The 14,035-nt window shown below is 50.5% G+C and overlaps 1 protein-coding gene across 7 annotated transcripts in view; it reads left to right on the top strand.

The window, feature by feature from the left end:
- The first annotated feature begins 10,209 nt into the window (after positions 1-10,209).
- The window catches only part of ABCC8 (ATP binding cassette subfamily C member 8), a 75,788-nt gene continuing 71,962 nt past the window's right edge, over positions 10,210-14,035 (top strand). For 6 of the 7 annotated variants that reach the window (XM_038569178.1, XM_038569184.1, XM_038569183.1 and 3 more), the window contains exons 1-2: positions 10,262-10,409; positions 11,670-11,811. In XM_038569178.1, the coding sequence (XP_038425106.1) occupies positions 10,262-10,409; positions 11,670-11,811 (290 nt within the window). Of the gene's footprint in view, positions 10,410-11,669; positions 11,812-14,035 lie in introns of all 7 variants that reach the window. The other variant, XM_038569180.1, reaches the window with a different exon arrangement.

Below are 14,035 nucleotides of genomic sequence, written 5' to 3'. Positions count from 1 at the left end.
TCAACTACTCTCGGTGCCTCACATAAGTGGAATCCTACAGTATATGCCTTTTATTTCACTTAGCATAATTTTCTCAAGGTTTACTCCTAGCGTGTGTCAGAATGTCCTTCCTTTTTAAGGCTGTATCCTACTCCATTGTGTGGATACATCACACTTTGCTTATCTGTTCACCTGTCCATGGGTGCTTGAGTTGCTTCCTCATTTGGCTCTTGTTAATAATGCTGCGATGAACAGGAGTGTACAAATATCTCTTTGAGACTATGTTTTCAGTTATTTTGGACATATGCCCACAAGTAGAATCGCTGGATACATCTTATTATCCTTTCGGATAAAAGCAATTATCTGGACAAATGGCTACGGATCTAATTCTCAGGGGTTTGAAGGGCAAAGCACTTCCAGGGAAAGTGAAACAAAAGTTCCCTACCTTTATCTCGTATACACTTGCAAGTGTTGGGAGGGTAGGGCATTTTACAAGAGCACTGAGAAGTTGAAGGAATTGTGTTTCTCCCCAGTCCACACGCTGGTCACAGGTGGGCAGACAACAGAGCATCACTGGCAAGCAATGAAGGCAGTCACCTCAGAGGAAGCAGTTTCATCTCTCTCCCCATGTGCTGCAGAGCTGGCCACTCTGGCCACAGACTCTTCTTCTGTCACGGATGATCCTGAGACCGGGGGAGTCAGCTTAGGCTCTACTGAGCTGGTTTCAAGCCCCATCATTCCCTTGACAGATACCATGGAGCAAAATTCTACCGATGTGGCCCCAAACCCTCAGGACAGTCCATCAGACACCAACCCAGCAGCCACCTCACGCTTGCCGTTGCTAATTCAGGGCTTACAGATGGATTTAGAGAGTAGTTATAAACCCCAGCATTTCATTCTCCTTTTGAAGAAGTGATCTGAAGCTTTTCTCAGATTTTCAAAAGTATCTCTGACCCAAAAGAGGTGAAATCCACTCTCATAAAAGGGTGACAATGAAAATAAAAAACAAAAAGCTTAAAGGCAAGCTGTTAGAAATTTCCAAAAAATTGAACAGTGAGCTCCTTTGGTGTCAGCCCTGTATTCACTACTGTATCTCCAAGCAATTGGTAGGGTGCCTAGCACACAGTTATGTGTCCAATAAAGATATACCAACAAATGAATTAAGAATCTGTCAAAGACAAAGAAAATGCACCTCAATGATGTAATGTAAGTTGATGAGAAAGTTGAATTTAATTTATAGACATCAGGTTTTCACTTAGCTGAGCAAGCACACAGCTGTTATGTTCATGGGTAAACATTACCACTGATTGATTCGTTCGTTCATTCATCCACTTATTTATTCATTGATCAAATATTTATTGAGACTGAGCACCTGCTCTGTGCTAGAACCACATCTACATAAGACTCAGTCTCAGCTCTCAAGCAGCCCCCAGCCCAGTGTGGGAGACAACGGAGAATGAATCCTCACAGCACTGGGTGGTAAAACAATGACTGGGTCCATACAAAAGACTCAAGTGAGGGACCTTTAAGTGGCCCAGCTTGGAGGAGGCTCAGGGAAGGCTTTACCAAGGAAAGAACATTTGAGCCCAGTGCTGAAAGCTGAGAAGCAGGTAGTCAGCGGGTGAGGGAGCCTGTTTTTAGCTTCCATTGCCTGGTGCTGGACACACACAACAGGTGCTCCCTAACTGTGGCTTGTCAAATGAAGAGTGGCCATCTGTAGGAGCAGAATCTATGCTGGGAGCTCCTTAGCTGACAATTCCAGAGCACTAACAATCCAGCCCCCATTATGTTCCATGAGTCTTCTCAATGTGCCCAGGGAGACTCACTGGTTCACTCACTGCATCTGGAAAGTTTTATTCCAGCCTCCCAACAATTATGCACAATTATGCACTGATATCCCTCCCCAGCCAGACAGTCTCCCGGCTTCTTCACCTGTATAGGCTGGGCCATCCCTCAAGACCACCTTAACCCCCAGAGCTTCCTGCAGTCTGCATCTCCAAGGTCGGTCACCTTTTTTAAAAAAAATAAATGTGTTTATCTTGTTTTCCCCAACCAGATTGTAAGCCCCTGAAGATAGGGGCAATCTGTTATTATTCTTTATCAGGAGACAATGTGGTAGAAAGCAATGATTCTCAAATGTTGCATACATCAGAATCACGTAGAAGACTGGCTAAAATAGATTTCTAAACTCTACTTCCAGAATTTCAGATTTAGTAGATTTCTTTCTAACAAATTCCCAGGTGATGCTACTGGTCCGGGGACCATACTTTGAAAACCTTTGGTATGGGAACACGCAAATTCAAGACCCAACTGAACCTGAATTTCGATCTAGGCTACACATCTCCCTGGCTGTGTGACCCAGGGCAAGTCCCTTAGCCTCTCTGAGCCTCAATTCCCCAAGGACACAGTAATACTCACTTTGCAGAGTTACAAGGGAACCCAGGGGGCACCCAATAGATATCTAATAAATGTCTATTAATTTATTGGTTAATTGCCTCAGTTACTTGGGAAAGACCCAAGCATCCATTTTTCAGCCAGGTTATTTCTCCAAATTAGGGGAGCAAGCAACATTCTCCTCCTCAACCCTCTCCCATCAGGGGACTGACCAGCAGAAAAATTTGATTTGATTTCTCCAGCTCCAATGGAAAAGGTGATGCTTCTCTCCAAACCACCGGGCTCAGTTTTTTTAAACAAAACCTCTCCAGGCTCTATCTATCCTTTGCCCAAGCCCCAGATCACTTACATCATTAGATGACTATCTTCTCAAGGGCACACTTGGCTATCCAAAAAGCTTAAAATTAAATATATTCACCAGTTTGAATTTTTAATGTGCTCATTTTAGCTAAAAATAGATTTTGACTACGTGGAGGCATGAGAGGAGTACTTCAGCAATGTTTCCTTCAAGCAGGTAAATGTTAGCTGGTGGCTGTGAGTCTGTCTCATCCCCAACTCTTGGCCAGGTCATTCACTGCCCAAGCACCAGAGAGAAGGGTCTTTCCTCCTCCCTGATGGAATCACAGTGGCAAGCATGCCCCACACAACTTCCGTTTGTGTGCTGCATCTCACCTGTGCACAAGGAAGTCAGCCATATGCATTAAATACAGGCACATGCTCAAGTGGCCAGGTAGAAATAGGGACTGTGGACTTGCTCTGCAGACACCACTGCCGTAGTCCCCATGCAGCCGCCCTGCACCCCCTTCCAACTAGATCACTTCCGACACCCTTTTATTGCCCTCCTTCTTTTTTTTTTTTTAATTTTTATTTATTTATGATAGTCACAGAGAGAGAGAGAGAGAGAGGCAGAGACATAGGCAGAGGGAGAAGCAGGCTCCATGCACCGGGAGCCTGATGTGGGATTCGATCCCGGGTCTCCAGGATCACGCCCTGGGCCAAAGGCAGGCGCCAAACCGCTGCACCACCCAGGGATCCCTATTGCCCTCCTTCTTTACCCAACTCCTACTCCCACCTCACCCACTTCCCAGCAGAATGCTCCAAGTAGGAGCTGGGTTCTGCTATCTAATTTGCTGGGGGTCCTTGGGCAAGTGAGTTTCCTCTATTCTCACCTGTGTAATGAGAAAGTGACCACCTGCCTTAAAGAAGATGACAAGCCAGATAATGCAATAAAGAGTTTGGCACTCTGTTCTGGCCCGCTTACATTTTAGGTAGGAACTCAATCCATTATTAAAAATCAGTAAGTGTTGCAGAATTACTTACAGTAGCCAAGGCATGGAAACAACCTAAGTGTCCACCAAAGTATGAATGGATAGAGAAAATGTGTATATACATAATGGTATAACATTTGGGCATAAAAAAGAGGAAATCCTGCCCTTTGTGACAACCTGGATGAAACTTGAGGCCATCATGCTAAATTGTATAAGTCAGAGAAAGACAAGTGCTGTATGATCTCACTTACCTTTGGAATAAAAAAAAAAAGGAACTCATAGAAATAGAGAACACATTGGTGGTCACCAGAGGTAAGAGGTGGGAGGTGAGGGGTGAGGGGAGTGGGCGAAGGTGGTCAAAAGGTACAAACTGCCAGTTATGAGAAAAATTAGTTTGGGGGATGTAAGGTATAGCACAATGACTGTAGTTAACAGTACTGTGTCGTATATTTGAAAGTTGCTGGGAGAGTAGGTCCTAAAATTCTCATCACAAGGGAAAAAATTATAAGTATATGAGGTAATGGATATTAATTGAACTTACTAAGGTAATCATTTATATATATATGCCTATATATATACACACACACCTATACCTATATATACACAATACTTATATACATATAACTTATATATACACACAATCAACATATATATATAATCCTGCACTTTGTGATTATATATATATACACACACATAACCATTATATACTATATATAATCATTATGTTGCAAATTAAATGTATATAATATTGTGTCAATTATACCTCAATAAAACCGGGTTGGGGGAAAAAAAAAACCGGGTTGGGGAAGGCAGGGGTCAGAAATCAGTGTCTTGGGATTTGGAGCAAGAAGACCTCAGCTGATCTGAAGATGGAAGAACTTGACATGAGGTCTAGTGTGTGCCAGACTTTCTTAGACACATGACCCATGAGGAAGGGATTATCCTTCCTCATTTGTAGTTGAGGATCAGAGAGGCTGACTTGCCTCAGCTCAAGCCTGGTCAGGAGTAGATCTGGGCCCTGAACTTCCCCAGCAGAGTCTGGGTCCAGAAGCCTCTGCTCAGGGGGCAGGAGCTGAGATCCCTCTGGCGGGAGGGGAGGAAGCTGCGCCAGTTTGTCCAGCAGCACTCACCTCACCTGGCCTCAGCCCCAGCTCTGGCAGGGCCTCCAGGCCCAGGCAGCTGAGGCCTGCTGTGCCTGCTAGAGGCACCTGTCAGGGGCCAGGCTGTGCCAGAAAGAAGCGTTGTTTCTGGCTGAGCCCAGATGGCAGTTCTGGGGCAGTGTGGCCTCTGGTGGGGGCAGGGGCAAGCCAGCACACCTCATGGGATCCCTATGCAGCTCAAATGAAGTCAGTCCCATTTGTCACCAATGGAAGTTGTCTCCAAAGCAAATCACTGCAGGGTCATTTGCATGCCCACTTTACCTACCGAAAGAGGCCCCAGTCCGTGGAGTCCCTGGCACTCGAGTCCTCCCGTTCGATGCCAGTGATGGATGCGATGACTGAGCAGTTCCTTGGGTCTCTAATATACAGAAAAGGCAAAATGTGCAGATGGGCAGGGTTCCCCAAAGGTCTGTTCTTTGGGGCCTGCACTCCCTCCTCAGGAGATAAAATCTCAGGTACAGAAGAATCCTCAGCAACCCCAGCATCCCTTTGGAAAGTGGTTAGCAGCACAGTCTCTGAAGCCAAGCATAACTAGACTTAACTCCTATCTTTACCAATTCCCAGCTGTGTGATCTTGGGAAAAGATCCTGTGAGCCTCAGTTTTCTCTGCTAATAGTAACCACTAGGCAATTACTCTGATTTAAAACAGGTAAATTGTGTGGCACATACTAAGCACACTCAACAAATGTTGGTGAAACAAAAGGGGGACTATCTTATTCTCTTTCCTTATCCTCCCCTACCCCACTCGATCTGTCCAGAAAGACATCAGGTTTGAGAATGGTCAGCAGCTTGGGAAGAGAAATGCTTCAGAAGCCCTAAGTGGGTATGCAAGCTGGAAGCAAATGCTGTATTGCTCTGGAAAAAATGAGGAGCATGTTTTTTGGAAAAGCTGTGCAGAAGAACAGAAGAGGAGACATAAGATAGACACAAGGGAGAAGACTTTGGGGGGTGGGTAGAGAAATGATGGAATTTTACAAAGTTTCTTCTGTGAGGTATGCAAATCATTGTTTCCATCTCCCCATGGAAGGTCCAGTAAAGCCTCCTCTTCTACTCCATGCAATGAGGAGCTGGGTCTTTTGGGGGATGCAGTGAGAGAATGAGTTTGACTTTAAGGATATAGAGCAACCAGGCCATACACGGATTTGGTCTTCTGAGTTATGTTACTATAGTGAGTGTGATCCCAAACTTCAGTGGGCAAGAACAAGAACCTCACCAAATTTCTTTTTCAAGCATCCCCCCACTCCCCGCCACTACAGCAGGCAGGCAGAAAATGTTAACATGGGACTTTCTTGAAGTCTCTTTCCCACCTTTCCAGTTATGTGGTGCCAAGAGACTCCGGGAGGCTCCATCCTGTTTCTGCAACGAACGCCCAAGCAAGTATGGCTGAGCTCCCCTGCCTCCTTTAGGCTGCTGGCCCTGCCCTGGGGCAAGGGAACCCTTCTTCAAAATCATCGTGGTATGGATTTTCTAGCAGGGTCTATAGGCTTTGCCTTGCTGGGTAGCTTCTGCTCCTCCTCCTCCCACCCCGATGGAGATGAAAGGGGACATGACTTTTCCCTCCCAGATTCTGGCCATGACAGTTTGTCTATAATTCGATTCTCTCTTTTAGTGATTTTTACCGGCTTCTAAGTTCCCCTGTAGACACAGGCTTTGACACACCTATTGTCTGCTTTCCACTTGGCCCCAGTTTCACAGTCACTTGCCTGGAGTGGGGAGGGTGGGGGCTGGTGGAGAAGACATCTTCTCTGGTCTGTACAGAGACACCTACTTTATTCTCCATACTCGCTGCATAGTATATGGATGATTCCATAATTTTTGTTTGTGTTTGTTTTTAATCAGCTCACGGTTGATTGGGGCTATTGAAAAGATTAATTTCTTGAAATATCACCTCACTCTATTGCATCACCATTATCATCCTGATGACCCCACCTGCCATGGCCACTGACACACTTGATTAGATAAAGACAGGGCACTGGAGCGTCTGGGTGGCTCGGTCAGTTAACTGTGCGACATTTGATTTGGGCTCAGGTCACCATCTCAGGGTCCTGGGATCAAGCTCCCCCTCAGGCTCCATTGTCAGTGGGGAATCTCTTGTGTGTGTGTGTGTCAAATAAATAAGTAAATAAATCTTAAAAAAAAAAAAAAAAAAAAAGGACAGGGCACTATAGCCTGAATAACATTGGGGTTGGAAGGTACTTTTTTGGAAGGTTCTCGCCAAGGCTTCTCCTGAACAAAGGAGGGGAGGGGCCCTGCCTGCGGCCACACCCACCCAATAGATGCGCGGGCGCAAGAATTCAGGTCTCTGAAATCCATCCCAGGTTTCCCATTTTGCCAGGAGAAAGGCTGGGCGTCCTCGAAGGGGAAGACCTGCGCTCAGAGCAGCTCTGTGGGGTCTTTAATATTGAGACTCCTCCTGGAGTCCCCCCGCATCAGAAGCTTGCAGGCTGTTGGAAGTGGGAAAGCATGGACCCAGCGCCTCCCCACAGAGACATGTGTAGCTCTGTGTCTCCTGTTCTAGAAATAAATGGTTTCATGCTACACCGGCTGCTCCACATCTATGCCTTGGACATCTTTTCATGTGTACCGTCTCAGTATTCCACCGTATAAATAATACCATGGGCTTTGCTTGATTTGTTTTAACCAGCCCTCCACTGAGGAACACTCAAATTGTTTCCAAGATTATAATACACGAAGTCCTTCTGGGGCCTCCTAGTAAACTGGACTCCACACTTTCCAAAATAACCCTAGCACCTGCGTGGTGGGCAGTGTGATGAGTGTCCTCTCTATAAAGCTAGGTGCAGGAAGGTGGAATTTGGTCACAGTCACACAGCAGGTTTGTGCTGGAGATGGCAATCGTGATGCCGCATCCAGTCTCCAGAGCTGACACTCTTCGTCTCAGCCCATGATCCCTTAAGTCCTTTACACGTGGCTCCAGCTTGGGTTGAACGTGGCCTTTGGTTTATGTCAAATGGTCCAGAAGAGGAAAGTGTGTGGGTTGTGCCAAGCACTGCATGCCAAATGTCAAGGAAGGGACAGACCACTACATACTATTCATTGACTGAGGGTGTCCCATGTGGGGACCCCCAGAGGATGAAGTAGCCTGGACTATCTTCCTGGTTTACAAAGCTTATTTATACCTGTGATCTCATTTGACTCCTCTGGGGTGTATATTATTATCTTCCTCGTTTAGAAAGGAGGAAATGGATGCACAGAATAGTCACTTGTCCAACATCACACAAGAGCCAGGACTGGGGACTTGTTCTTTAAAAATACATATATTATCACCACTAAAAGGAAAAATAGCATTCCTGAAGGTGTGAAAAACTGAAATTGCAGCTACAAAAATAAAATGGCAGCCTCAGAGAAAGTTTGAAGAAAAAAAACTTGGAACAACAATAAAAACAATTTTTTTTAATCTTGTTAGGTGACCATGGGCACATCATCCCATCTCTGTGAACCATGGTCATCTAGGTCTTACAGAAAGAGAATGGTCGTAATAGTAATAATAACACGGCAACAGTAGCTAACATATACTGCGCTCTGCTCTCATGCAAAAGCCATTTCCATTTCTGAGCTTCCCCTGCAGACTTGCATTCAAACATACATATTTAATATGACTGTACTCGCAGGAAACACACAATTTTGTTTCCTGGTTTTTCACCTGGTATTATCTCATAAGTTTTTCCCACATGGCTACATGGACCTTTTCAGAGGCTGTATCACCCAAATTAATGAACTGCTGCGGGTGTTGGACAATTGCTGCCACCAAGTTTTCACTATTTTGGTGCATACGGGAGGAAACGTCTTGCAGCTTCAGAGACGTTTCAGAAAGTCAGATTATCTGAGGCCTTTGGACCTCTGCTCTCCCCAGGCTGTTCCCCCAACCCCACCTGCCCTTTGCCAGGGTGCTCGGTTCTGCTCTCACCTCTCCCAGAGCCTGAGGCAGAACTGGGGCCTTGCCTGACAGCATCCTATAGAGTCTAGAGGACTCAAAGCGGCCTCAGAATGGACTCTGAGAAGCCAGAAAAGGGCTGAAAAGAGTTTTCCCTTGGTGGCCCCCAGCCCCTCCTGAGAACATGTGTATTTATTCTCCATATCCCTAACTCAGGGAATTCTTCTAAAACCCAACCTAAAATCCCATTTTTCCTCTTTCTTCTTAGGTCCTAAACTTTTTTTGGCCAAGGAGCTGTGAGAATCTTTCAAAGGTATGGGAATGCATTACATTGTCTTCATAATTTCACCAGGTCTTTCATCTCCCCAAGCCTGTTGGTATCAGGTTAAGGATACAGCTGAGGGTGACATTCGCTTTCTCCACCCCCCCTGGCGGCCTCCCTTGCTTTCCCTGGATTTAGTTCCCTAAGTGCCTCTTTTTCAGCCTTGGGCGTGGACCCATTCTACACATTCACCTGACAGTCGCTGGAATGTTTTGTTGTTGTTTTAAGATTCCATTTATTTTTTCATGAGAGAGAGAGAGAGAGAGAGAGAGGCAGAGACACAGGCAGAGGGAGAAGCAGGGTCCCCGCAGGGTCCCCGTGATGCGGAACTGGATCCCAGGTCCCCGGAATCACCACCTGAGCCAAAGGCAGACGCTCAACCCCTGGGTCACCCAAGCGGTCCCGTCGCTCAAATGTTCTAATGTCTAGATGCGCCCTGTGGGAGACGGGTGGGGCGTGAAGGCGCGGATCCGAGGAGCCGGGTTCAGTTGTGCTTCCCCCCGGCCCCCTCCCCCGGGCTGGCGGTGAGACCTCGGGTCAGCCGAGGGACCCCTCTGAGCCTCAACTGCCTCATCAGAACTGGGAGGAACCATCACCTGCGCTTAGCAGCCGTGTCGGTGTTGAGAGATCCCCTTTGCGAAGGCGCTGGATACGCCGTGAAGCACCTGCGAGCGCCCCGCGCGTGGGGCCACTTTTGGAAAATATGCAAAGTGCTCCCCACCCTAATGATCTCCCCTGCTTCCCCCACGCTCGTGGGGGGACAGACGGCTTGCCCCACCCCGCCCCCGCCGGGACCCTCCGATCCCACCGCGGCCCGCGCCAAGCCCAGGGGCGCCCACATCCCAGCCCCGGGCAGCGCCCCTGGGCCCCTCGGACCCTCCTCCCTTCGCCCCCCGGACTGGAGCGTGCGCACCGGCCAGCCTGCCTCCCCGCGGGGCGCAGCACACGCGCGGGGCATTCCAGGCGGCCCCGGCACCTCCGGGCGCGCGGCGGTCACAGCTGGAACCGGGTCCCCGCGGCCCCCCCCCCCCCCCCGGGCAGGTAGGGAGCGAGGGCGGGGGCGGGGCGGGGCCGCGGGGGCGGGGCGGGGCCGGCGGGTGGGCGGGAGGGGCTGCGGGCGGGGGGCGGGCGCCCGGAGGCGGCGGCGGAGGCCGGGAGGCGCGCGGAGCCAGCCGAAGCCGAAGCCGCAGCCGCAGCCGCAGCCGCAGCCGCAGCCGCAGCCGCAGCCGCCCCGGGCCGCGCCGCCATGCCCTTGGCCTTCTGCGGCAGCGAGAACCGCTCGGCCGCCTACCGGGTGGACCAGGGCGTCCTCAACAACGGCTGCTTCGTGGACGCGCTCAACGTGGTGCCGCACGTCTTCCTGCTCTTCATCACCTTCCCCATCCTCTTCATCGGTGAGCGCGCCCGGGGCGGCGGAGGGGAGGGCACCGGCGGGGAGGAGGGGGAGGGGAGGGGAGGAGGGGAGGGGAGGGGAGGGGAGGGGAGGGGAGGGGAGGGGAGGGGAGGAGGGGAGGAGGGGAGGGGAGGAGCGCGCCGCTCGGCTCCCCCCCCCCCCCCCCCCCCCCCCGGCCCGCGCCCGCCGCCCGCTCGGTCCCGGGGTCCCCCGCTGGGTGTGCTAGCCCGCGGTCCCCGCACCTGCCCGTCCCCTCACCTCCCGAGGTGGCCCCCGAATCCGCATCAAATACAGCGGACGCTCCCGGCCCGGGGGACCCCCAAGTTTCCCACCGCGGATCCAGAGGCAGAGGTTTCTGGGGGCGCTGGAGCGGTCGGAGGGGCTCGGGCCGGCGCCCCGCAGCGCTGTGTAGGGAGCCAGGACACCCCCCCAGGCACCCTTCCTGTGCGCTGAAGCTGGGCCCCGCGGAGTGTGCACCTGCTTCCCGGGGCTGAGCCACGCCTGTGGCCGGTCAGTACCTTCCGACGCCCCAGCGGGTCCGGGCGCCCTGGGCGGGGAGAGGCAGGAGCCAGGGACTTGGGTCCCCTTCCGCTGCTACCCCGCCTGAGGCAGCGTCCCTGCCGGAAAGCCCGCTGCAAAGTTGGGCACCACGGTCAGGACCATCCTAGGCGCCCCTTCACTTGGGAGCCCTTCTTCTCTCTTTCAGACCTTGAATTTCCCAGGCTAGCTAGAGCTCTGTCAATTCATATGGTGTGCCCCGCCTCTGTAAAACTTGTTAATTCACGCTAATTAAGATTTTTTTTAAAAAAGCAAATTTTAAAATTCATATACAGCTTTTGGGAAGAAAGGAAAAACTGTCCCAGAATTTAAAAGGGAAGGATGAGAGAGGCGGAGATGCTACTAATTATTGACAAAGACAATCAGATATAGGGAGGGAGCATGTGTAACTTATGCTTATATGTGTATCCAAAATTGTACCAGCATTTACACTTCCATTCTCAAACAAATGGTTTATTTACATGATCATTTGTCATATAAGAGGTCAGCATATAAAATGAGTACTTGCACAGGTGGCCCTGCATGGTTCTAGGCTTCATGCTTGGACATTTAGGTCACATGTACCAGATTCAGGCACTCTCATGCACAGGTGTACAAATGGGTACACTCCCCACTGTGGACCCATACCTAAGCACCCTGCTGGGGTTCATGCACCCCTCCCTGGTGACCCAGGCTTCCCACCTCTTCCTGCCTCTACTTGCAGGATGGGGCAGTCAAAGCTCCAAGGTACACATCCACCATAGCACATGGCTCCACTTCCCTGGGCACAACCTGCGCTGGATCCTGACCTTCATGCTGCTCTTTGTCCTGGTGTGTGAAATCGCGGAGGGCATCCTGTCCGATGGGTGAGTGTCTCAGGAGAGTGGATGGGTCCCAGGGTGCTTCCTGCAAGCTAAAGGAAACCCCAGCTCACCTGCGTTCCATGAGGCAGTAACACCTGCTGATAAATCCAGTAACTGTTTACCTAACATCTCCCATGTGTCAAGCTCTCTGTGCCAGATACTGGATACAAGTGAGACCCAGGCCATGGCCTCAGTGTTGCAGGGTAGAGGGAATATGGATCTGCATGCCAAGACCCCGTGAAACAATCCTAGAGCATCATATAATGCCCCAACTCCATGGGACGTCTGGGTGGCTCAGTGGTTGAGTGTCTACCTTTGGCTCAGAGCCTGATCCCAGGGTGCTGGGATCAAGTTCTATATCAGACTCTCACAAGGAGGCCTACTTCTCCTTCTGCCTATGTCCCTGACTCTCTGTGTCTCTCATGAATAAATAAATAAAATCTTAAAAAAAAAAAAAAAAAAAAAGATTGTCCCAACCCCTGGAGTTACCATCTTGGGAAGAATAAAAATCACTCTTGCTTAAGACCTTTCCTTGCTTCCCAATGTTTCAGGGTCCCAGGTGCTCAGCCTGACATCTGGGGTCCTCACAGCCAGCACCCCTCACTGTCTAGCCTCAGTCCCAAGGCCTCCCCTCCCCTACCTGTCCTCTGGGCCTCCCAGCACACTCCTCACACCGCTGCTACAACACAGATCATACTGTGTTTAGTTTATGTCTAGTTGCAAAACTGTCTCCCCCTGGGTAAGAAAGGCCTCAGAGTTGGATTTTATTCATCTTTGTAATAAGAGCACAAGGCAGGTGACAAAGCTCCATGGACACTTTTTGGCTCTGAAAGAGATTAAACAAAATAGTTGTAAGAGTGAGACCTCTGGGAGGAGAGAGGAAGGAAGGGCGGGCCAAGCTTCATGGTTGAGGGGACTTCTGAGCTGAGTCTGGAAGAGTGACAAGGGTTCTGACAGCAGAGGAGTTTGGAGAGGGAGGCAGGGAGGCAGGGGGAGGAGAAGTAAAGGCATGGGAAGGAAAGCAGGTTGGGGCGGGAGCAAGTGCTTGGAGGCTGAAGCATGAAGCACTTGCAGGGAAGCGCTGGGGGTGGGGGCTTGGAGATGGTATTGGGAGCATCTCTAGGAGGGCTTCGGATGCCAGGCTGTGTCTGGGTTGGATTTTGTCAGCAGTTTGGAACAGAAGAGACGCGTGGTCGGCTCAGTACTAGGCAGTGTCCAGGGCAGGCTGGAGGCAGCAAGAGGATGGAGGTAGAGCACCTAGGAGGTGATTGCCGTAGGCTAGATGAGAGGTAAGTGCAGCCAGGAGTGGTGTGTCAGCAGTGGGGGTGCGGAGGAGGAGGAGGAGATGAAGCCACCATCTCGCAGAAGAAGGCTCCGTGACTGCCCGGGTAAGGGGGTGGTGGAGGGTGGTATTTTGGCTAAAATATCAGAGGTCCAACCACTCTGAGCTGGACAGCAGGGGGATGGGGTCCCCACAGGCTACCTCACCCTCCCGCCCCCAATGTCCCTGCATGCTGACTCCAGCAGTAATCTCTGCGACAACTGCTTGCCTTGGGGCTCCTCCTGGTTATCCAAGTCCCCCAGACCAGCAAGAACACCAGAAGGCATGCTGCCACATAAGTAGCAGGTGACAAATCTACCTCCCACCCCCCACCCCCATCTAGACGCCCCTTCCTAAGCAGCACAAATGCTCCAAAGGGGAAAGATGCCCGTGAGTCCTCGGGCCAGAAATTCTCATTGGGTTATAACTAGTGAGGTGGCAGAGAGGAAAACACCCTGCCTGTGGAGAAGGTAGACTGGGCTCATCTGCTGGCACTTCTACGTACCAGCCAGAGGACTTTGGGGCAGCCACTCAGCCTTTCTGGGTCTTTCTTTCTCTACCTGTGAAATGATCATCATAATCCCTGCCTTGCCCGCTTCACAGGGCCATGGAGGATGAAATTAGAGCACAGATGGAATGCAGAAATGGAATGGCCAGAGCTCTGGGCAGATAGACAGGACATTCCCAGAATGTGGGAGACTGGAATGAATCAGGTCAGGAACTCCCTCCTGCCTGCTGTCAGCAGTCCCTCCTGTGTGGGGCTGCATCTGTATCCCTTATCTCCCCCAGCAGTGCAAACTGCCATTTCCTCCCCAGCGAGCAGGTTGGCTGTTGAACTGGACACTTGACACCTGGTCTTTATTGGCCTCCATCTGTGTGCCCATGCCCCTGGGCAGGCAACCATGA

Source organism: Canis lupus, chromosome 21, assembly GCF_011100685.1.
Source record: "Canis lupus familiaris isolate Mischka breed German Shepherd chromosome 21, alternate assembly UU_Cfam_GSD_1.0, whole genome shotgun sequence".
NCBI lineage: Eukaryota > Metazoa > Chordata > Mammalia > Carnivora > Canidae > Canis > Canis lupus.
The sequence above is the reverse complement of the archived record's forward strand: the minus strand, read 5'-3'. Positions and strand labels throughout refer to the sequence as shown.